Source organism: Mastigoproctus giganteus, chromosome 2 (genome assembly GCF_048544385.1).
Source record: "Mastigoproctus giganteus isolate SK-2022 chromosome 2, ASM4854438v1, whole genome shotgun sequence".
NCBI lineage: Eukaryota > Metazoa > Arthropoda > Arachnida > Uropygi > Thelyphonidae > Mastigoproctus > Mastigoproctus giganteus.
Window position 1 is genome coordinate 136,740,316 of NC_143576.1, and position 26,424 is coordinate 136,766,739.

Consider the following 26,424-nt stretch of genomic DNA (forward strand, 5'->3'; position numbering starts at 1 on the left):
ACCTGCCTCCCAACAATGTACAAGATCCTGACCAGCTGTATAACCAGGAAGACTTCAGACCAATTGGAGAGCCAGAACATAATGGCTGAACAGCAGAAAGGATGCAAGCGGCTTAGCAAAGGATGCAAGGAGCAATTAACCATAGATGCTGCAGTTATGGAGCAAGCCTACAAGAAGCGCCGCAACATGTACACCGCCGACATCGATTACAGCAAGGCCTTCGATTCCGTGCCTCATAGCTGGCTAATAGAGGCACTGAAGATCTACAAAGTCAATCCGATAATGACAGACTTCCTAGGAGAAACGATGGCGAAATGGAGTACCACCACTAGGGTCGAAAATATCACAACCAGGCCAATCCCCATCAGAAGAGGAATCTTTCAGGGAGTTGCCCTGAGCCCATTGTGGTTCTGTTTAGCACTTAACCTGCTGTCCACCATTCTCAACAGTAGCAAGTACGGATATAACCTCAAAGAAGGAAGGAAGAACCTGTACTCCCTCACCCACCTAATGTACATGGATGACATCAAGCTCTGCGCGGGAACCGAGAAACACCTCCAGCAACTACTCCAGATCACCGAAGAATTCAGCAATGATATTTGGATGGAATTTGGTCTAGACAAATGCAAGACCCACGGATTGTACCAGGAAAAATTAGTCAACTGAAACTACCAGCTGCAGACTGGTAAAGAGATCGAAACTATGGCAGAGGGAGAGGCCTACAAATACTTGGGGATGATGCAGGCTCAGCAGTTACAGCACAAGGAAATTAAGGCCTGCCTGACCGAAAAGTACCATCAGAAGCTCAGAAACCTGCTGAAAGCAAAGCTGAATGGAGGGAACACAGTTAAAGCCATAAACACCTATGCAGTCCAAGTACTAACATACTGCTTCGGGGTCATAAATTGGACTAACACCGAGCTGGAGGATATCATGAGAAAGACAAGGACAATGATGACCAAGAGCCGCCAACATCACCCGAGAACTGCCGTGGAGAGATTGACAATTGCCCGGGAAGAAGGAGGAAGGGGCTGATAGGCCTCATTGAGCAACAGAAGACAGCGACAGTTAACCTGAAGGATTACTTCCAGAAACACACAGCAGCACTCCACCAGGCCATAAGGAAGATAGACAAGCGGTATACGCCACTCCACCTAAGCAAGGAGTCCCCTCCCAACCAGGAGGCACAACGAAGCTAGAAAGATGGACAGAGAAGACACTCTATGGCAGACACTACAATGCTCTCCATCAAGATCACATAGATAAAACTGCTTCCAATGGCTCACGAGCGGGACGCTCTTCTCCGAGACGGAAGGATTCATGTTCGCCATCCAAGACCAGGTAATCAACACCAGAAACTATAGAAAATATATCGCCAAGCAGCCCGGATTGTCCGATGATACATGTCGACGATGTCACCTGGCCTCAGAAACGATCCAACACATCACTGCGGGGTGCAAGGTTATCATCCAGACTGAGTACACTCATAGACACGATCAGGTAGCAAGGATAATACATCAGAAGCTAGCGAGCAAATACCATTTGACCAAAGAAAGTGTACCATACCACAAGTACGAACCATAGGCAGTACTAGAGACCTCAACCCACAAGCTGTACTGGGACCGCGCCATAATAATGGATAGAACAATTCCGCACAACAGACCAGACATAACCCTTGCGGACAAGAAGGAAAAGACTACCTATCTGATTGACATAGCGGTATCCAACACTGGCAACCTGCAGAAAACCCATGGGGAAAAAATCAGGAAGTACACGAACCTGAGACATGAGGTCAAGGAGATGTGGCATATGCAAGAAGTATCGACCATCGTGCCAACCACCGATATGATGCCAAAGACCCTACATAACAGCCTAGCAGCAATAGGTCTCCCAGCGAACACCTACAAGGAACTCCTGAGCTGGATATCATCATTCTTCTCTTTCTTAGTGATTCCCCTTCTCTCTCTCTCTCTCTCTCTCTCTCTCTCTCTCTCTCTCTCTCTCTCTCTCTCTCTCTCTCTCTCTCTCTCTCTCTCTCTCTCTCGCTCAGGGTAATTCAGAAATTTTTTTTGGCTGGTGCAGCATAAACCTCAGGCTTCCTTGCACCATATGGCTGATGATAATAATAATAATAATAATAACAACCACCCTGTGTACTTGGTAGCAGTACCCATCATGGGGTGAAATCCACCAATCAGAAATAATATAAGAGCAACAACAACAACAATAATAATAATAATAATGCAATTGCTGTTGCTCCCACCGGAGCAACAGCAATTTCATTATTCTTGTGTCTCTTACTCCCTTGGAGCCCTCGAGCAAAAGCACTTCGGTAAATACGGCATTGAGTGACAGAAGCATTTAATGTTTTGACTAGGATTTGGTCACAGTTTGCCTGGCCACGAATTATCTGCTGGATTAAAATAGTTCTCTCCACTTAAATAGTTCCTGTTTAAAATAAATCGAAGTTTTTTTAATTCACTTTTAATCAGTGTCTATTTTAGGCGTTTGACAATATACCGAAAAACTCCGTATATAGTCCGCTGTTGCGGTAGTACCATTGGTATGATCGCCGTCCTCCCCACACCGGGTAGAAAAGACCCGAGTTCGAGTTCCATCGTTGACATGAGAAATTTTTATGGGCCTTTTTCACAACGTAACTGAATTAGTCGGTCTCAAGCAAGGGTAACGAGGGTTTTTTCCTCCCGGAAACTTGGATTTTTTGTCCAGCAAGCAGAAAATCGACCTCCCTGCAGCAGCAACAACAACAAAACCTCAGGGACTCACATCTGGTGAGTATGGGCCTGGCGCACCCAGGGTCCTGAGCTGGATATCATCATTCTTCTCTTTCTTGGTGTTTTCCTTCTACTTCTGACTCTCTCTCTCTCTCTCTCTCTCTCTCTCTCTCTCTCTCTCTCTCTCTCTCTCTCTCTCTCTCTCTCCCCGGGTAATTCAATTTTTTTTTTTGGCTAGTGCAGCATAAGCCTCAGGCTTCCTTGCACCTTATGGCTATTAATAATAATAATAATAATAATAATAATAATAATAATAATAATAATAATAATAATAATAATAATAACAACAACAACAACAACAATAATAATAATAATAATAATAATAATAATAATAATAATAATAATAATAATAACAACCGTATATTGTCGAAAGGTCTGGATCTCAACAATATATGGAGTTTCTCCGTATTTCAAAATGCTGAACATGCCTATCCCATATCAGGATATGGTCGAGTTCAGTTCAGAAAGAAATATTTAATGCAGATAAACTTTGTATGGCTCCCCTAGGGGGAGGTGGAGGAGGAATGAGGAATTGTAGTGCTTGGAGTTGATGAGATGAAAATGGGGTTTAAAAACGAAATAGCATAGTTAGGAGATCCTATTGGCGAAACTAATGCACTACCCCAGAGGTTCCCAACCTTTCTCGGTTCATGGCACCCTTAGTGTCCCAGTAATTTTTTCAGGGCACCCCCTAGGCCAAAAGAAATGCCTAACACAGTGGTTTTCGACCTTTTAATATATACCTATATAATAATTTTATTCTTTATATAGAGGTACTAAATATAGATCACCACAAAATTAAAAAGATACGGTACAATCGTTATTGTACCGTACCCTTTATATTGTACTCTCTTATAATGAAATAAATATTTAAATTTCAAAATAATAATAACTTTAAGTAACTTAAACCCAAATTACACGGCACCCCAAGATGGTTGTTGCGGCACACTAGCTTGTCACAGCACCCCGGTTGAAAACCATTGCACTACCCTAAGATTTTTATTTATTTTTTTTTTTTTTTCAGAATTGAAATATATGGACTTGGGTTTTTTACGTAGTTTTTGCCCTTATAGAGCTACAGAAAGGTTTTTATTCACTGTTTTCATTATACACTTTATTTACTCAGTTAGGTCAACTTTAATTAACAGGAAATTAAAAATTCCAATTGCAGCAGTAGCATTGGAGCTGAATAAATAGAGATCTAAAGGTGATGATGGTACAGCGATTTTTTTTTAATCCCTTTGGAATATTGTTCATTTATTACCCACAATTCTCCGTTGATAACTAGGGATCATGGCGGTTCTTCTGTGTTTGTGGTGACAACAATGTTTTGCAATATTTCGCTTGTAGTATTTTTGTTAACTTAACACCTAATAATAGAAGAATGAAATTACAGCTTGATTTATTTGTGTACTTCTCGGTCTGCTATGCTTATCAGGACGAACAGAGGTCAGAAGGTGAGTACTGTCATGCCTTGTTGTAGCAGCTGATGGCAATACAGTATACTGTACTGATATGTGAGTGAAGCTAGCGATCGTAGTGCGGAACTGTTTTTCCTCTTACAGTTTTCAGTACTATATTTTATATCCGTTGGTTTAATTATAAAATTATTTGTTGCGATTATCATAGTAACTGGTTAGGTCATATTACAGCTATGCAGTTTATTATGATGGAAGTTAAAAAAAAACTAAATACTGAAATTGTGTACATGGTCACTGTACCTCAAATACGGGAATAAAAACAAAACAAAGGAATAAAAATTGATTCCCGTCAAAAGCAAGCATATACCGATAATATATTTTACTCATATTAAATTATTGTGTTATCTTGTTGGTTTCCCATTTTCTGGAGGGGGGAAAAAACCAAAAAAAAAAAAAAAAAAAAAACCCGAACTTCCTAGAGGAGGGAAACATGTATCCTCCTCTCACATCTGGTGAGTATGGGCTTGGCACACCCAGTGTCCTGAGCTGGATATCATCATTCTTCTCTTGGTGTTTCCTTTATACTTCACTCTCTCTCTCTCACTCAGGTTAACTTGTGAATTTTTTTTGGCTGGTGCAGCATAAACTTCAGGCTTTGTTGCATCGTATGGCTAATAATAAGATCAACTAATTTTGCCCCAGTGTAAAAAAAAAAAAAAAAAAAAGCTCAAGAAAGTTCCTTGCATCATTGTGGGGATTCGAACATAGGCTTTTCACCCAGTGTGAGAGGATGGTGATTATAACTACTGTGCTACCTCTGAAGGGCATACACTGGGGAGGGAATTGGGTATGGGTTCAGTGAATGTGTGTGTTGGGAGAGGGATATTTTATGAATCTGTTAAGGTAGATAATCTAGAACAGTGTTTCCTAACCTTTTTCAGATGTGGACCACTTATATTTGAGATTGAAGTCAATGACCACTTTTATATTCGAGACAGAAGTCGCAGACCACTTTTCGCAGACCACTATTATATACTTGAAGTAGAAGCCACAGATCAAAAAAAATATTAAGCTATATAAAAATTTACAACTAATTATTTTTTAAATATAATAATATGCAGTCATACTTAACATATGTAGTATGTATTAGGTTGTTATGAGTATACCTGTATTTCTCATCAGAGTTAAAAAAATTGTAAACAAGTGCCACAGTCCACTTTCCCATATTACGAAGACCACAAATTTGGAAACACTGATTTAGAGCATAAGCCTCAGGTATCCCATAGATTGAATTATACAAAGAAATTTTCTGACCAATGATACATTTCCTACTGCTGAAAAGTGACCATCCAATTCTGTTTTGAACTTTATCATGCTTGCTACCTTGGCAAGTAATTTATTCTGCTCATCGATAACATGCTACCAAGAGGTGATCTTCATAAAATCCAGCCTTTTGTTACTTCCTAAACTGTTGTTTTCTTTCCCGGCCCAGTTTTATGGTAAAGTGGTAGTTACCTTAGGTCCCATATTCCAATTGACAAAAAAAAATTTAAATATGGAGACAGAAATCAACTGAGAAATTTCCACAGAATAGAAATAGAGAACTATGTTTTGTGCTAGTACAGCTTACAGCATGCTCAGCAGTATATGTTTCTTAAGGGGTAATGCATTATTACCATGCATAGCCTATAAACTGTTTAATAATATGTACATTGTTCTAGGAATCATTTTGATTGTTTCTATCATGGTAGTATTTGTGAAAAGAGGTTTTTTTTTAACTAAAACATAAAAACATACGTGCAATCAGTGATACTTCAATATTGGGCTCAGAGATTGGATTTTTATAAGTTCAAAGTGATGTTACTGTCAAATTGGATTTTGCCTTAAGCAAAGCTCACAAAATTTGTTTATAAGTTATTAGCTTAGCATATCAGCTATGTAGATTTTTATACTTGCCAGTTTTAAAATTCTTTTGGAATTAGTAATTCATTATTCTGCTATGCCCCTTGGTTACTTTTTAAAACTTCATGTTTTTGAATTTTTAAACCAGATTTTTGACAAGAAAAAAAAAAAAAAAAATGAACAGTGCAGTTTGCCAGTGATAATTAATGTGGGCCAACTGGGTTTAAGTGATCAGGCACAAGTGTGATTGGCGCCTCTGTAGCCAGGTGGGCAGGAGCAGCAGTGCGTAGCACACGCTTCTTGATTAGATCGAGGTTCGAGCCTGTGACCACCAAATACGGAGGATGCGGAAAGGTCAGGGAATGACCACCGCATATCCCCAGAGCAATATGGCCTTAGTTGCTAATGCTCCTAAAAACCAAATAATAAACAAACAAACACAAACAAACAAGTGTGAGTAAGTACGTATGCCTTGAGTGACTAGGGTTCAAGCCCGTGACTACTAAATATGGTGCTGTTTCTTGTATTCTCTCTACCTTGTGAACTCCTCTGAATGTGTGGTAATCCTGGAGTATAAAGAGAAAATTCATTTATTTTTTAAATTATAAAAAAATGTTCTTGTTTATACTCCAGCACAACCAGATCAGTGGAGTTTACAATAAATCATCATTATAAACATTTATCGTATTCAGCAGTCACAGGCTTGAACCCAGTCCACTCAAAGAGCATGTGCTATTTGCACCCTTGCTCTTGCCCACTCAGATGGGCGCATTATAGCCTTAGTTGCTAATGCGCCAATAAAACCCAAGAATCAACCAACCACTCGGCTATGTCAGGCCTAAACATCTGTTGGAGGAGCCCCGGTATCAGAATGGCCACTTTGGGACATGCAAACTGCAAGGCCAGACCTATCCCTGGTTCTTGTCTTGCCTACTTGGTATGTTCTCTTATGATTATATTCTTGTAGAAATATTTATTGATTTAATGCAGTTATTTCTGGTATTTGATTTGATTTCGTCTTCAGTACACATGCATGAGCTCCACTGACTGACTAGCAATAAACCACCATTACCAGCACTTAGATGGAAGTGCCTTTTTTATCCTTTTATGGTTTCCCTGCATATGACTTCTAATGAACATATTAGATTGGTTTAATATTGTATTTAAATTAAATGTGCAGGAGTATTATCTGTTTTGAGACTAATTTCTGTATAACTAAATATGGTAACCGTTTGAGGCATGCACTTCTGTAGTCTATTCACAGAAATCATATAGTAGCAGTAAACAATCTGGATTATCATATTCACTCGTTGGAGTCCAAGTAGACTGTAGCATTAACCATACCTCAGCATAGCAAGGAGTTTAGCATTACTAGAGGCATTTGATGCAAGAAAGCAAGCTTATGCAGCATCAGCCAAAAAAAAAAAAAAAAACCCACTTCCACTTCACCCCTCTGTTCGTTCAAAATACCTGTCCAGCTGAGCCTTAAACTTATTTAGGCTATCAACTTCCACAACAAGGGATGGAAGTCTGTTCCACCAACCAACCACCCACTGGCTAAAGGCAAATTTCCACACGTCTATCCTACATCTGTCTTTCCTCAATTTGAATTTATGCCCTCTCAGGTGATTATTCTGAGCGAGAGGAAGAATCCCATCAGCATTGAGCATGCTCAAACCATTCAATGCTTTATACACCTCTATCAGATCACCTCGCTGGTGCCTAGTCTCCAGACACTGTAATTTGCAAATCTTAAGCCTTTCTTCGTAAGAGCACCCCTTTGTTCCATTCACTAATCTTGTTGCCCTTCTCTGTACTCGTTCCAGCAGCTCTACATCCTTCTTGAAATGAGGCCTCCAGGCCTGTATACAGTACTCTAGGTGTGGCCTGACCATTGCCTTATACAAGGGAATAATCACCTCCTTATCCCTGCTAGAAAAATTCCTATATATCATTGACAATACACCATGAGCTACTCTTGCAGCCCGTCTGCACTGCTCAGAGAACTTCATATCTGCCTGCACAACCACCCCCAGGTCCCTTTCATTCTCTACCACTGTCAGTGTAGTACCACAGAGTTGATACGTTGCTCTGGGGTTGCTGTTTCCCATGTGTAGTACTTTACATTTGTCAATGTTAAACTTCATTTGCCACCTCTCAGCCCATCTGCTCAACCTTTCCAGATCCTGTTTCAGCAGCATAGTGTCAGTAGTGTCCTTGACAACCCTGCCTACCTGTGTATCATCTGCAAACTTTGACATTAAGCTTGATATACCCTCATCAATATCATTTATGAATACAGAAAACAATAATGGACCCAACACTGAGCCCTGAGGGACTCCACTAATAACAATTAGTCCACGAAGAGCAGTGTCCATTGATTACCACTCTCTGTCTTCTCCCCCCTCAGCCACCCCTTTATCCACAGCAGCAATTTGCCTCCAATATTACACTGCTCCAATTTGTGCAGCAGTCTTCCATGTGCAACAGTATCAAAAGCCTTTCTAAGATCCAAGTATATAATATCAAAGTTATTCCCTGCATCCAGTTCCTTTGTGACTGCATCATAGTATCCAATCAAATTGGTCAGGGAAGACTTCCCCTTAACAAACCCATGCTGTGTCCGAGCTATAGCTGAAGTCTTGTCTAAATGATCCTGCAGAGCTTCTTTAACTAGTGCCTCCATTAATTTTCCTGGAACAGAAGTTAAACTCACAGGTCTATAATTACTTGTGTCAACCTTTGATCCTCCTTTGTGAATTGGGGTGACATTTGCACATCTCCAGTCTGTGGGTACCTTCCCTGAGTCCAAGGAAGCTCTCATAATTATGGCTAAGGGTTTGCTTACTTCCTTTGCTGCCTCCTTTAATATAACTGGATAGATCCCACTACCCCGGGTGCCTTTCTTTTGTTTATCTTCAACAATTTCTCCTCCACTTTACTCTCAGTTATTACAAGATTCTCTAGCTTACTGCTAGAGTTCAATACACCTCTGGCTTTCCCCTTGCTAAATAACTCCTCATGTGTGAATGGCGATGCAAAATATTCATTTAGTTTGTTAGCTACCTGAGCAGGATCATCAACAGTTGACCCATCGATATCAAGTGGACCAATCTGATTCATCCCCTTCCTTCTAGAGTTTACATATGTAAAGAACTCTTTGCTGTTTTTCTTTGCATCCCTTGCCAAAGATTTCTCGTAATCTGCCTTCGCCTGCCTAACCTCCTTTGTAACTTGGTTACAGATCAAACTTGTATCTATCATAGGATTCTGTGTCATGTGTTAATTTGTATGTATCCCATGCATGTTTCTTCTCTGCCATATGCCTCATCAGTTTATCTGACATCCATTTAGGCCTAAACCTTGAACAATATTTCTTAGTTGGTATGTAAAGCCTAGTAGCTTCCAAGATAAGTTCTTTGAATGCTTCCCATTTTGCATTTGCTGTTGGTAACATCATCAGTTGGTCCCACTGTATAGAATTTAAATACTGTTTCAGTCCATCGTAGTCACCTTTACGAAAGCAATAACCCTTCCCTTTACCCCTAATGGTAGTTACCTCTTTGAGTAAATCCCACTTCAGCACACTGTGATCACTGCCACCTAGTGGTTCATTTATCTGCTGATTCTTAATGCATGAAGAATCACTGCTGATAATCAAATCAAGAGTATTACTCCCTCTAGTTGCCTCCCGAACATGCTGATGTAGAAAACAATCATCCAATAAATCCACAAAAGCCCTGCTAGTGTGTGAGTGACCAGCCCCCAAATTCCAGTCAATATCTGGGAAATTAAAATCTCCCATTATAAGACTCTGATTTACTGGCCCACTCTATTTCTCTGTACAGTTTCTTATTATACTCATCAGAGTCATTAGGTCTATAGCACACTCCTGCTCTCAATTTTGATCTCCCAATGCTTATGTCACACCAAACTGACTCGACACTGCACTGTCCAGCGATGTCCACTGGCTTCACTTCCTTGGATTTTATGTATTTCTTAACTAATAGCATAACCCCTCCCCCCTTCCTATCCAGTCTATCCTTTCTGTAGACGTTGTACTCCCCAAATTCCAGTTCTGCATTCCTTATATCTGTGTGACACCACGTCTCTGATATCCCAACAATATCTCCCTTTGATGTTTTGAGCAATACCTCAAATTCATCAAATTTATTTACTAAACTCCTAGAATTGGTGTACACGCAAGTATACATGCACCTGTTCTTTTTCTTAACTACCCTAACACAACCCATGTGTTTACTTGTACCGCAATGACTCCCGGCAGTCTCTGAAATATCCTGCGTCTTGTTTTTCAGGCTTCTGCTCATTCCAATAGAGGCAGTGCAAGAATCTCTTTCACCTCTGCCAGTGGCTACTGTTAATCTATTCGTCTTTGTCTCCCCCCAAGCTAGCAGTTTTCCGACCCACCTAACACTGCCTCGATAGCATCAGCAAATATTCTTGCACCCTTTCTATTTAAGTGTATCCCATCCCTGTAGAAGCAATCCCTCCCGTTAACAAGTACAGTCCAGGCTGAAAAAAATTCTACCCCTTGAGCCTTGCACAATCTTTCCAGGGCCGAATTGATCGACAAGGCTCTCATCATATACTCCCTCCTATCGTGTCTGGGCAGAATTGCAGACACTTTCAATTTCAACCCTATTTCACGGCTTTTTTTCAACAGTGACCTGTACTTGTTAAGCAATTCTGCTGGTCTCCTACTCTTGATATCATTAGTGCCAACGTGTACAACTATATCACCTTTTGTGCCCTTAAAAGATGATATCTGCTCTACAACGTCAAAAGTTATGTAAGAGTTATGTGAGAGATGTGTGGAAATTTGCCTTTAGCCAGTGGGTGGTTAATTGCTGGAACAAACTTCCATCTGTTGTTGTGGAAGTTGATAACTTAAATAAATGCAAGGAGGAACTGGACAAACTTTTAGAGTGAATGGTTGTGTGATTTTTTTTTTTTGGCTGATTCTACATAAGCTCATATGCTTGCTTTCTTGCATCATATTCCTCTACTATAAGAGGACTGGCCCAATCTGAATCATCAGCACTCATGATTTTTTTTTGGTAAAGTGCATTTCTTTCTTTTCATATTCATGTTCTTTTGTTTATATGCACTTTTCTCCTTTCCATGAGGCAAGAGACTAATAATTCATGTTTATATATTTTTTTGTTTATAGTGTTTTTTTTAAAATACTTTTCAGATAATAAAAGTTTGGTTGCATTGAAAACAAGTGGTGACACCACTGCTGGTGCAATAAAAAAAATAAAAACAAATGCATATAGTAAGGTTTTATTACAACTACATGCAAAACAGGAATCATTTCATTGTAGATATATATATTTTTTTTTAAATCAGAATTATTTTAGAAGAATCATTATTTGTTTAAATAAGTTTGGCTGCATTTTTCTAACATATAAAGTGGTCTACTTTATTTTACCCAAGTATATAAAATCTTAGCAAACCACATATTCAAAAATACACTACAATAGATATAACTTGTTTTTAATTTCCAGGCATCAATATGCCAGTTTGTTTTTAATGTTTTTATTTATTTGCATAATTACAAAAATTTAATTTTAGTGCAATTGAAAATGCATAATTTCAGATTGCCTTGAAGTCTAATAAGATTACTATTTCTAATCCCCGCCTTTTCTCTGTTGAGTGAATTGATTTATGAAAAACATATCATTGGGGCTGTATTTTTTTTTTGTTATGGTTTCATTTGTGCTTTACTTATTTAATTTTTTTTATTATATTAAGTGCTAATATACTATATCTTCTGCCTATTTCAGGATAAAAAAAAAAAAAGAAAGAAAAACTTGCTTTGAGTATCATTGTCCTGGAATATGAAAAGCACAAAGCATGTATTACTGAATTCTTTTACTACAGCTTTCAATTTTTGTTTCTTTTCTTTTTTGGTTAATTGACATTTCTTTATTCTATTCTTAGCCACATGTATACAATATGGGGTGTCACACTCAAAAGATATAAACTCAAAAATTATTCCATAGAATAATTTTTGGACACAACTGACAAAACCAGACTAGATTTATTAATTTCTGTGCTAATCACTCATGGTTTTCATATAGTTTTCTTCTTTTTAAACAGGTACATTTTCTGCACATGTAGACTATGAAAATAATTTAAAAATAAAAGAATTTGTGTTAATTGTGCAGGCTGACTTGAATCTCTCTGATGGTGAAAGACAGCTTGCCATTGGCAGAAGGGTTTGTCAGTAATATTGAGTAATTTTTCTGGCAGAACCAATGGTGATTATCCTTAATGCTCAAGATGATTAGGTTGCATCTTGAACATTGCATACAGATTTGTAGCCCTCGTTTTAGGAAGGATGCAGATTTGTTGGAATGGATGTAGAGGAGTTCAACAAGATTAGTTAGGAGCACAAAAAAAAAAGGTATTTGCAGAACTCAAGTTATCCTACCAAGGAAGACTTGAGTTCCGTAAATTAGGCACATGTAAGGAGATTTGATTGCAGTGCTTAAGGCTTTAAATGTCTTGAAGTTTAAACTCATTTAACTTAACCCATTGAGTTAAAAGTTGAAGACAACTTTACTTTCTCAGATGACACACACATGGGAACATAAATTTAAATTGGGAAAAGATGGTTGCAAGATGGATATGAGAAAATTTGATTTTAGTTAGAGAGTAATTGGTCGTTGGTATATTGAGCCTATAAATTTGTGCTTAGTGTTGTGGAAGTAGATGGATAAAGGATAATGGATTAAAAAAATTATTAGAAGTAATGGGCAAATGATATAGATTTGTTTTGGCTGATGCTGTTTAAGTTAATAATAGGGAATTATTTTCATTAATTTGCCAAAATTGTATTCATTTTTATGGTATTTTACTGTACTAGTTATATTTACACTAAAAAATTATCTTGCTCTAATGAATGTTTTGAATTATTTTATTTCGAGTCATAGAGACAAAGTTTTTTTTTTTTTTTTCTACTGAAGGTGAATGAATGGAAAAAAACATTGTTTTAACTTGTTGTCAGGTATGCCTTCAGACATTTGTTTGCACCTGGTCATTTTAACTAATTTTAAAGGAAATTTCTTTTTACTAGAGATAGAACAAAAACTTTTCTTGAAAGATAGTGATGGGTGAAAAAGAGTGATTTAGAATGTAAAAGAGCTAATAAAAAATTTAAAAAAAGAAGAAAAAGATCTAGTTGATAGATAAACATCCCACATGACTACTATTAATAGGTTAAAAAGGCTGGCAACTGACTAAAAACCCAGAGTTTTTTTTATTGTAAGTTCCCTTCAGTTAAATCAGTATCTTCTATGTAATCTTCCATCTTTCTTAATAGAAGTTATGTAATTTTTTTTATAGAAGTATGAAACTTTTTTTTGTTGTAACAGTTTTTTTTCCTCCTTTAAATACTTAGCCTTTTTGGGGAGGGTACATCCCAACTGTTTTAATTGTCTAAAAAGGTTATAGAATTTCTGGTTTTATTTTATAAAGTATCATGATATAACTTAAAACTTTTCCAGAAATTCAAGAAAATGTTAATATATATAAATGAATTCTGCATAGTAGGCTAGTATGTATCCTTTTGTATTGAAAGTAACTTGGTTAATTAATTAACCACTTAAGTATATGATACTGCAGCTACCTGTAAAAGATAACCTTAATGAAGAGACAGCATAGAAGAAGACTTAAGTGTACTAGGAACAGTGAGATTACAGAAAATTGCATAAAAGCTAATATGCACATGAAATTGGAAGTATGTTATTAACTTGTTAAAATTAAATCCTGCATTCTGGGGATACCAAGTTGAATCAAGTATCAAAAAGTACAAATTTAAAAAGAAAAATGGTTTTGGTGTGTGGAATTTAATGAAATACAAGAAATAGGAAAAATGTTTTTTGGGAATGAGTACTACTAATCTTAAAAAAATAATAATAAATAAAAAATAAAAATAAAAAACATTCCACAGAGTGTGAAATGTGTTTAAAAACATAACGCAAAATTAATGGCAACATATTCATGTTGTATGTCACTTTGGTATATTTGTCATCATTTGTTAGAATATTAGTCCTATCAATTAAATTGTATTTTATCTTATTCAGGTCATGGGGTTCTTATCAAGAAAGCAAAAGTGTGCAAATAAACAAAGGTGACTCACAAGTTTGAGCTTGCTGACTTACTTAATTGGTTTTTTGTTTTATGTTTATTATTAGTATTAGTAGTGGCAGATGATGCAAGATTAAATGTTTAATTGATTAAGTTATGTATTAATGACTTTACTGTATAACTTTTATATAGATAGACTACATAATTGTAGGGTTGTGGAAAGAGGAACAGGGGTTTAGTTAATGCTTAAAAGTGAATGTAAAAAAATAAATGAATAAAGCATTGCGGCTTGCAAAGTTCTTCCAAGCTTAAAAAAAAGTGACAGGCATGCAAGTTCTTTTAATTTGCAAAAAAAAAAAGGTAGCAAGATGGTTTTGTGACCTGAAATTTTTGAGACCTTTCTGTTCAATTCTAGTTGGCCATCCTATCACCATGAACTTTCCTGTCTGGGATAATCACCCTCACCTCTCCCATTCTGTTCTCAAAAGAGGTCTGAAAATTATCCCTCTGCTGCTAAAAGTGTAGTAAATTATAATCTATAATGTTCCAGCACAACCACATAGGTCAGAGGAGTTTACAGTTGATTATTCTGATATACTGTTTAGTGGTCACATGGACTAGAACTATGGTCAACTTAAATGTGCATGCTGTTGCACTCCTTGTGTTGACTACTTGGCTGCATGGCATCATCAGCCTTGCAGAGTTAAGTCCAAATTATACAATATTGTTCTTTTATTATCTATCTCTCATGCTTTTGGATTGTAGTTGATAATCCTTGTGAAAAATCACCATTGCATCCCCCCAGATTATCAATTCACTTTCCATATCTAAATGGATAGGCTCTAAATGTTACATTTGGTAATTACATGTGAAGTGTTCATTTAATCTTATTTAATTTTTCTGTATTTCTTGATTTGATCTATAAAAGACTATTGTTTTAATTGTTGCTTTTTTTTTTTTTTTTTTTATATATGTATAAAAAGTACATAGACACATGTCAGTTATGAATATTTAAATTGGTGATGGTTGTATAAAAAATCAATAGGTGTACAGGTCATTTTTAACTCCTTGAGTGGAGATTTTCTAGTTGGTCATCATGAGATAGAGATAGGCAAAAGAGCTAAAAATAATTGGGGGTAATAATTATACCACCTCTATGGCATTATCATCTAATGCCATATAGGTGATAACAGGTTGATATAGGTCTGTATTTTTTTTTTTTTTTTTTATGAAAACCCCAAACACGAAAGTTATCAAAACCTATAGTACTTAGTACCGTGCATGGGCTGAAGGAGAAGTATTGGGGGGGGGGGGATGCCGGAAACTTTGCTCTAGAGACTAAACATGGGTTTCACCACTTCAAGCATAGTGGTGGTATTTCACCGGTTGATGAAAGTCATCTACCACCTCTAGTGTAGTTTTGAAATTTAACATTATTTTAGGAAATTGAGTTGAACCTTCTCCCTTTTCCTTTTTTATTTTATATGTTTGGCAAGTTTTGTAATTATTTGCTTGTAATTATAAGAAAAATATTTCTTATTAAATGATAATATACCATCTAATAGTCAGTGAATTAATTTAAAGGAAGTTTGGATGTGGCTCCATCTGACAGAACTCATCTGTTCACAGCTCTTGAGCATTTATGTCTTCCCTTCTTCAGTGTGTATCAAGTTTCCATAAGTTATGATTCCCAACCACAAAGGGCCTTTCTACAGGTAAATGGGTTTCATAAATATAGTCAAACCTGCTGATCTTTGAGACCCAACCTTGTTCAATAATGGGTGGTCATATTATCGGCATAGGTAAATTAAAAAAAGGAAAATCTGCATTTCTGTACCACAATTTATTATACATAGTGTTTTGTAGTATATCTACGTCGTCAAAGAAAACTAATATAGTTATTAGCGACAAATGATGCAAGGAATCAAGCTTATACAGCATCAGCCAAAAAAAAAAAAAACCTATTCTCCCATAGTATGTATTGCAATTTCTTTCTGTTACTGTTTTCAAATAATCAAGCAATGAACCTTGCTTGATTATTTGAACTTCTGCACAACATGCAGATTGGCCATGAATACACCTGTATATATAATACAAAGGCCTAAATTTCTGATGTGCCTTAAAAATCAACACCAAATGTTTTGCACGGCATTTCACTGTAAAGTTTTGTTAACAAGTCTACTGTGTAAGTATACTACATCATGAAAAGATTTGACATAAAATTTATTGCAAGAATATTTTTTGTTAACTTAAACAATGAATGGTACAATGTTAATTTCAAAGCATCACTTTGTCAGCAAGAATAGTGACTCTCATTGTTTCACTCATTAAGTTGACTAGCACCTTTTCATGTTTATTGATGAGTTGAAGTTTTAGTTCAATAGAAAGAACAACCCTTTTCAGTTTTAACATGATAGATAAATAATGGATCCAAATAAAAAAATATTAAAACTTGCTGTACAGTGGTAAAGCTGAAGGATTACTTAAATATTAGTATTAGACATAAGGTATAAGGACATCCAGGCTTTTGCTGCACTAGCTATAAAAATAAATATATAAAATAAACTACCTTGTGTGTTTCCCCTCCTCCAGCTGACCTTTGAATTTTCCAAACTGTTAGCCTTAACTAACAGTGGAAGATAACTTATTCCAGTAATTAACAATTAACTTGCTGGCTAAAAGATAACTTCCTATCCATTTTAAAGTTCCTTTTTAATTTTAATTTGTTCCCTTAGTTCTAGTGTCACCCACAAATTTTGTTTTTTTTATAACTGCAAGAATTTCACTTTCATTCATTTTGCCATCCTCTCTCGAAATCTTATAGATGTCAGTCGGATTCCCTCAAAAGTTCCTAGTTACCAAACTCTGTAGCCTACGTATTCAATGTCTTTCTAAACATGGGCACCCTTTTGTGCACTGCCTGTCTCTTTGTATCCGTTCAAGAAGCTTGATGTCTTTTTTTTTTTTTAGGTGAGGTCTTAAAAGGATTCCAAGTGTGGTCTTATAATTGCTTATATAGTGGGTTTATGACCTATCTATTTCTATAAAAAAATATTCAATAGATCATCAACAGGAAGCCACGGGCCCTACTTGCCACTTGCCTAATGTTCAGTAAACTTTATATCTGTAACTCCCAAATCTCTTTCTTCCTCTACTGTTTTTAATCGAACCCCACCAAATATATATAAGTTATTTTAGGGGTTGCTCTTCCTCAGATGTTCAACCTACTTCATTCTTTCTGCTTTGTATTCATATAGATGAAAAATTCTTTGTCCCCATTCTTTGCACTCTGAGCCAATTATTTTTCATATCTCCAGAGTTAACCTAGTAGGCAGAAAGCAAAGGTAGGAAAGAAGTTTTTGAGAAATTCAAAACTTTTGTTTACAGTAACATTACAGAATATAAACAAGAAACACTTGTAACAGATTTTATATATTGTTTTGTTACCAGAATTAGACTTCCATATGGTTTAGCAACCCTGATTATCCCACTTTTGATAATCAATAATTGGTTAAATGGTAGATGCTATTATAAAATACAAATAGAGGTTCTACTAGCCAGTTGGAATTATTAATTGCAGGGAAGCTCTGATGTGCTATTTGAACAAATGGCCAATCTAAGAACTAAACTGCAGATTCATGAGTATTTCCAGTATTCCTTACATTTCGAGGGTACAGCTCTAAAACGGTGTTCGCAGGCCGGCCGCTAGTTAGTACGCCGGACAGAATCTATTGGTAACTCTCTAGGAGGCTTCCGGATCAGCTAGTGTATAATCTTGCTACCTCTACTCTGCCAGATAGTGACTGGAGGGAGTCCGAGTAGTGTGAATGCAGGGAGCATTGTCGAGGCCACGTTATGTCAAGGATCTGGGTATATTCTTACCATGTGTACGCCATATCCAAAAATTTCATTACTTCATACAGCATGTCCAACCCACTTTTTCATACTATTGAATACACCATGAATTGTCAAACTAATAGAGCAAGCTTATCTGCAAAAAGATCTAAACCTCCCAAGAACTTCCTAATTCATTTCACAAATATACGTGGTCTTAATTCTAATCTCAACGATGTCCATTTCCACTTGCATCTGCCAAACCCCCAAGTACTTTTTCTGACAGAATCTCAGTTATCGGTTAATTCATCTACTGCTCATCTCAGATGCCCAAATTATTCGCTGTATGATTCCTTTCGCCTCAAAGGTGGTACTTGTGCATATGTCCGTTCTGATATTTCCTGTCAGAGACTTGGCAATTTGGAATCTCCTCTCTTTGATCTTCTCTGGCTTAAAAATCTCTCTACCTCATCATGTCAAATTCATCTGTTGTCTCTACCGTTCTCCCAACTCCACTAATCACTTGGAGCTCTTTGACTTCCTCTCTTTGCAACTTGACTTTCACCAGTCCAACTTTCTTAATAGTGAGGTAATTTTCCTTGGTGATTTTAATGTTCACAACTCCAGCTGGCTTCCGTTTTCTAGTCACACCGACCCAGCTGGTCGAGATGCTGAGGCTTTTGCAATTACAGTAAACCCCCGCTATTCGCAGTATCTGTATTCGCGATCGCCGATTTAATATAAAATAAAACCTAAAACAAATGTGAATTTTAAAGCGCCGTGAATATTTTCCACCATAAAAAAACATGGGCGTGGCTAAAATTATCTTTCCTGTTCAAAACAGCGCTCACTGTGTGGGGGGGGAGAGGGGTGACAAAATTGCGAGTGTGGATGTTTCTCGCTAATCCTTGTTCAGTATGTGTTATGCGCTTGTCATGGAAGGTTTTATTTATTTTTATTTATTTATTTATTTATTTTTATTTATAAATTTATAAAAATTTATTTTATTTTTATTTATTTCACTTCCACCTTCCTGTCAGTTATCACAGAATCATTTAGCCCCTAGTTATAAGTCAGCATACTTCTAATATACCCATCCCTAAACGCTTCTTCATGCGTGAATGTAGATTCACGCAGAAGTATCATCAAGAATTCTTATGCCATTCACAGCTAGTGGACAAACGTAGTCCTCCCTTTCGTTGTAGTGCTGACATAAGCAAAGGATTGAGGCTGTGCAGTCAGATATGAAGTTTTCTGAGCAGTGCAGACAGGCTGCCAGAGCAGTTCATGGGGTTTTGTCAATGATATATGGGAATTTTGCTAGCAGGGATAAGGAGGTAATTATCCCTTTGTATAAGACAATGGTCAGGTCACATCTTGAGTTCTGCATACAAGTCTGGAGGCCTCATTTTAGGAAGTAGAGCTGCTGGAACAAGTACAAAAGTACAGGGAAGGGAAAAAGGTTGCTCTTACCAAAAAATCTTAAGTTCTACAAATTGCAGCACCTGGTGACTAGGCATCTGCAAGGTTTTTTTTTTTTTTTTTTTTTTAGCATTAAGCAAGCTCAGTGCTGATGGGATTCTTCCTCTTGCTCAGATCATGTACCCGAATGGACATAAATTCAAATTGAGGAAAGTTTGTTTTTGTTTTTTTTTTACGAGCATTAGCAAAGCAACTAAGGCCATATTACTCCGGGAATATGCGGTAGCCATTCCCTGACCTTCCCGCATCCTCCATATTTGGTGGTGACAGGCTTGAACTCCGGTCTAATCAAGAAGCGTGTGCTATGCACTGCTGCTCCTTCCCATCTGGCTATGGAGGCGTCAGTTGAGGAAAGAAAGTTGTAGAATAGATGTTTGGAAATTTGCCTTTAGCCAATGGATGGGTGATTGCTGCAACAGACTTCCATCTGTTATTGTGGATGTTGATAATTTAAATAAACTCAAGGAAGAAGTGAAACAAACTTTTAGAGTGAATGGAAAGGTGGTTTTTTCTTTTTTTTTTTTGCCTGATGCTGTATAAGCTTACCTTCTTGCATCACCTCTGCTAATGCTAATTCTTTGTTAATTTTCTTTGCATTACACAGTCAAAGACTTCCTGTAATTTTCCTTTATCTCTCTAATCCTCTTAGTGACTTTACTGCAGAATGTTTTATACTGACTGTAGGTTTCCATGTCCCACGATAATATACTATCATCCCTTGCATTTTTTTTTCTCTCTTACTAGTCTCATCAGTTCATCTGACATCCATTCTGAACCTTGAACAATATCTCTTAGTTCATATTAAAAGTTTGGCTGCTTCTATAGTTAATTCCCCAAATCATTTTCATTTGGAATTTGTAGTTGATAACAGCATCAGTTGGTCTCACTGAATAGATTTAAAAACTGATCGAAACAATTCATATTTACAAAAGCAAAATCCCTCCCCTTTACCTTTGACAGCAGTTATACATTTTTAAGTAGATATCACAACAGTACACTATGACCACTGCTACCTAGTGCCTTTGTCTGGAGATTCCTAATACACAAAGAGAGTCATAATCTTGATCTGATCACAAAGGTAACCAGATAAAATTATCATTGTTTTCTCTCATTGCAGTATAGAAAACAGTCATCCAGTAAATCCAGAAAAGCTGTATGAGTGACTAAGCAACAAGTTCCAGTCAATATCTGAAAATTTATAATCCCCTGTTATAAGGCATTCTGATTTGCTGGCCCACTATTTGTCTGTACAGCTGTTCATTATACTCATCATGGTCATCTGGCCTATAATACATTCCTACTGTTATTTTTGTTTATCCAGTGCTTATGTCACACCAAACTGGCCCAACATTACTGTACTCTGGCACTTCTGTAAATTTTTATGCTTCACTACTCTGTCTGTCTGTTCTGTAAACAATATTATCATTATCATTAGCTATATGGTGCAAGGAAGCCTGAAGCTTATGCTGCACCAGCCAAAAAAAAAAAAAAAAAAAAAATTCTGGATTACCCTGAATTACCCTCATACCTTGCTTTCAAGGCTGCTGCATGTCCCAATAGAAGCAGTGCAAGAATCAGTTTCACCTCTGCTTATAGCTGATATTCTTCTTTTGTCTTGTTTATGCTAATATTACTCCCCCTCCCCCAAAACTAGTAGTTTTCCTGTCCACACAACACTGCCTGAATAACATCAGAAAATATTCTTGCAGCCTTTGTTTAAATATATCCCTGTAAAAATAAAAAAAAAATCTCTCCTCTCCTATTAACAATCACAGACTATGCTGAGAAAGATTTTATCTCATGAGCCTTTCACATTCCCTTCAGTGATGACTGATTGACAAACCTCTCATTATGTGCTTTCTGCTATCATATCTTGGCAAAATTCCTTTCCACATTTAATCCTAACACTCTAATTTTTCTCACTATTATTTTGTACTTGTTAAGTAAGTCCTCAGCTCTCTTATTCTTAATTTCATTAGTTCCAATTTTACAACAATATCACCTTTGTTGCCCTTGAAAGATAACTCCTTTACATCATAACTTTTATCCTTGCCTGGTAGAAATTTCCTATTCCGCTTATCCTCTTTGCATAATGTAGCTCTTATTTTCCCGACAATAGAGGCACAAAAAGCTATTTACTGTGCAACCATTTCTTTCTGCTTCTGGTGTTGTCATCGGTGTTGTCTGATACAAGTGTAGGCTCTAGTATTGAGGTGGGCAGTTGAGAACTTGATGAGTCTCATTTTAATTCTTTTGAAAGCATCAGCTGTATTCTTTAAGTTCTCATAAACACTCAAAGAACACTGAGTTTGCTCTTAATTTCCTCACACTCTTTTGCATCAAAAATACACAAAGGCTTCCCTTTTGGCTGTATTATCTCCCACTCAAAACAAATCAGCAAATATGGAACAAGTTATACACTTTATAAATCTGCAATTCCTAGACTTCCTCAGCAGACCACCCTGACTTTGCTGCTGTAGTCTGAGACACAAGTTTAGTTGAAATTTAAATTTAAAATACCACACTAAACTAAAAGATATATAAGTGCGATAATAATGCTACACTGTTCATTTTGTATTGTATTAATATGGTTATGTTAAAAAATGTTTTTTTATTATATTTTTACTTTGTAGCCTTCATAAAAATACTAATAATATTAATTATACTCCTATGGAATTACGAAAAGGAATATCTAATATCATTTACATCATTCTTATATCAGTGCATTTGACCATGGCAGCAGAATTCTCCGTTTTTTCAACTCATTTTTGGGCAATTTTCAAAGCCAGATGACACTATTTCATCTACTTTATCAGATAAATACAAATAATACTTGCACTAATTTTGAACCCAAAGATAATAATAAAAAATTAATTTTTAAGTGAATGGTCAAGAATGAAAGTTGAATAGTATCAAACTAATAGAACAAATTTATCTGTGAATAGATCTAAACTTCCTAAACATGTCCTCGTTCATTTTACAAATATATGTGGTCTCAGTTCCAATCTCAATTATGTCTATTTCCACTTACAGATTGCCAAATCCCACATACTTTTTCTGACAGAATCCCAATTATCAGTTGATTCAACTGCTGCTCATTTCAGTTGTAATTCTTTAAGTTCTTTTCCAAATTTTTTTTCTGTTCGATTCCTTTCACTTCAAAGGTGATACTTGGGCATATGTCTGCTCTAATATTCCCTATCAGCGATTCAATAATTTTGAATCTCCTCTTTTTGACCTTCTCTGGCTTAAAATCTCTAAAATCCCCATTCTGTTTGTCACATTCATATGTTGTTGCCTCTGTTGTTCTCTCAACACCATCAGTGAATTAATTTTCCTTGGTAATTTTAGTGTTCACAATTCCAGCTGGCTTCCGTTTTTGATGTTACATGGGCCCAGCTGTTCGAGGTGCTGAGGCTTTTGCAACTATTGCACAGCTTATTCATTTACCTTCCAGAATATTAGACAATTCTAACTACACAGCCAACACTTTTGCTCTTTTTCTAAACAACAACCCTTGAGTGGTCCTCTAGGCACCTCAGATCACAACTTGATGGTCTCTTCTCCAGTGGAGCCATTCTCTTGTAGCCATTCCCAACCTTGTGTTGTTTGGCATTACAAGAATGCAGAATGGGATGATCTGCAGGATTTATTTTCTTCCTTTCCTTAGTCAGATTACTGTTTCAAATCTGATGTCAGTGTTTGCTCAGATCGTGTCAGTGAAATTATGTAGGGATGAAATCCTTTATTAGTAATGGCCGCATGGTGCAAGGAAGCCTATGGCTTATGCTGCACCAGCCAAAAAATAATAATAATAATAAAATAACAAAAAATACATAAAATAAAATAATAAGAATAAAAACAAATTAATAATTAATAAGAGAAAAGGAAATGGATAACCTATGCAACCTATAAATTACCTCCCCTAGGTAATTATCCAGCTGACCTTTGAATTTCCCCAGACTGTCAGCCTCTACCACTTATGTAGGTAACTTATTCCAGTTATTTATAACTCACTGGCAAAAATAAAACTTCCTGCAATCCCATCTAAACAACTCCCCCCCTCACTCTGTAACTTGAAATTATGGCCCCTAACTCTAGAATCATTTATAACCATGAAAATTTTGTCCTTATTCATTTTACTTATGCCTCTCAGAGCCTTAAACATCTCAATCAAGTCTCCTCTAAGGTGCCTAGTTTCCAAGCTCTGCAACCCACATATTCAGAGTCTTTCCTCATATGGATGTCCTTTTGCCAATCTCACTAGGTGAGTTACTCGTCTGTGGACCCTTTCAAGAAGAACAATATCTTTCTTTAGGTGCAGTCTCTATACTTGAACACAGTATTCCAAGTGTGGTCTAACAATAGCCTTATATAATGGGATTATGACGTCCTTATCTCTACTAGCGATTGTTCAATAAATCATCGATGGGACACCATGGGCCCTGCTTGCAACCAATCTGTAATGCTCAGAGAATTTCATATCTGACTGTGGTGCCTCCGTAGCCAGGTGGGCAGGAGCAGCAGTGCGTAGTACATGCTTCTTGATTAGACTGGGGTTCGATCCCGTGACCACCAAATACGGAGGATGCGGAAAAGGTTAGGGTATGACCACCGCAAATCTCCAGAGCAATATGGCCTTAGTTGCTAATGCTCCTAAAAACCAAATAACAACAACAATATCTGACCGTATCGTAATACTCAAGTCCCTTTCTACTACCGGCTTTAGTTGAACTCCATCAAGTGTATAAGTTATTTTGGGATTACTGTTCCCCAGGTGCAGTACCTTACACTTTGCTGGATTAAAGCATAGCTGCCATTTTTCTGGCCATCTCTGAAGTCTGTCTAGGTCATTCAGAAGAAGCTCTGTTTGGCCGCAATCATTAACTACTCTACCAATCTTTACACCATCTGCAAATTTAGATACCCTCTGCCTCCTGCCCCGAAGCCACCCTGCTATCCATCTAAGGATTTTCCCTGTAATTCCAATCAACCTGTTCCAGCTTATAAAGTAACCACTCATGTGGGACTGAGTCAAAGTCCAGCTCTTGAGTGACCCTATCAAAATAGCTAACCAGATTAGTTAAACATGATTTTCCCTTTACAAAACCATGCTAAGTATCCTTAAGAATTCCATTTCTATCTAAGTGATCCTGAATTTCACCCTTGATCATAGTCTCTATGATTTTCCCTGCTACTGAAGTTAGATTAACCAGCTGGTAATTTCCCACTTCACTCTTAGAACTGCCCTTACGTATTGGAAATATATTGGCCCTTTTCCAATCCAACGGAATCACTCCCGAGTCTAGTGATGCTCTCATAATTAGCCTCAATGGTTCAATGCACTCACTTGCCACCTCCCTTAAGATTATAGGGTACATGCTATCAACCCCAGGAGCCTTACTGGCCTGTAGGCTCAAAAGTTTTTTCATTAAATAAACGTGGAAATTTCAACATCATTAATTACATTTTTTTCAACTTCACTTCCAGAATTTCTCATTGACGTGAAGGGTTTTTCTTCTGTAAATATCGATGGAAAGTAACTGTTGAGTTCATCTGCAACTTCAGCTGGGGTATTTAATACTATCCCACATCCATTAAATAATGGGCCGATCTGGTTTGTCCTTCTCTTCTTTGCATTTATATATGTGAAGAATTCCTTATTCTCCCCCCCCCCCTTTGATCTCTTTGCCAGTGATTTCTCATAATCTGCCTTTTGCCAGCATAACCTTTTCAGTGGCATTATTACAGATCGATTTGTAGCTGTTATAGGCTTCAGTACTTTTTATTGCTCTGTAACTTTTCCATGCCGTCTTTTTCTGCTCAAGTAATCTGGCAACTTTATTATTCATCCAACTAGGAATCCTCCTCATGGAGTTTTTTATTAATGGTATGTAAGCATTCAAGGCTTCTGTGATTGATGTTTTAAAGATATACCATAATTCAATCATATTCACTCTCTGTGAGATATCTAACCAGTTAATAGAGGCCATGTAGCACCTTAAGGCATCGTAATTTCCTTTCCTGAAATGATAACCCATTCCTTTGCCTTTAACTACTGCTACCTCTCTCTTCATCATCCACTGTAGAACTCTGTGATCACTTCCTGCTACTGGTTCCTGTACTGTCAGCTCTGTTATGTCATCTGGTTCATGGGTGATAATGAGATCTAGAGTATTCTTTTCCCTAGTACTTTCCCTGACATGTTGATACAAATAACAATCATCTAGTTGATTTAAAAATTTTGTCCCCCATGTGGAGTTTCCTTCCCGTTTGCTCCAATCAATTAGAGGCAAATTGAAATCACCCATAAAAAGACATTCACACTTACTTGCCCATTCCATTTGTATGTAGAGGCTCTCATCATAATCTTCATAATCACCTGGCCTGTAGTTTATGCCCACTCTCATTATACCTTTGCTTCCAACTATTTCACACGATACAGATTTTATACTAGCATGTGAAACGTCTGAATTTGGGAAAGCTTTTGTCGCGCTCAGGCCACTTTTGATAAGAAGCATGACCCCCACCACCCCTTCTATCTTCCCTGTCCTTCCTAAATACATTGTGTATACCATACCGAAACTCATCATCCCTATCTCCGGGTGGCATCACGTTTCTGTAAGTGCTATTATGTGTCTGGAGACTAGGCACCTGCAAGGTGATCTGATTGAGGTGTATAAAGCCTTGAATGGTTTGAGCATGCTCAGTGCTGATGGGATTCTTTCTCTTGTTCAGAATAATCACCTGAGAGGGCACAGATTCAAATTGAGGAAAGACGGTTGTAGGATAGATGTGTGGAAGTTTGCCTTTAGCCGGCGGGTGGTTGATTGCTGGAACAAACTTCCATCTGTCATTGTAGAAGTTGATAGCTT

General features: G+C 37.1%; 1 protein-coding gene across 1 annotated transcript in view; it reads left to right on the forward strand.

Annotated features, from left to right (window-relative positions):
• Positions 1-4,088: 4,088 nt before the first annotated feature.
• LOC150089587 (uncharacterized) overlaps positions 4,089-26,424 on the forward strand; it is a 200,379-nt gene continuing 178,043 nt past the window's right edge. Inside the window, exon 1 of the mRNA XM_090389557.1 lies at positions 4,089-4,252. Coding sequence (XP_090245683.1) covers positions 4,180-4,252 — 73 coding nt within the window. The 5' untranslated portion in view covers positions 4,089-4,179. The remainder of the gene's footprint in view (positions 4,253-26,424) is intronic.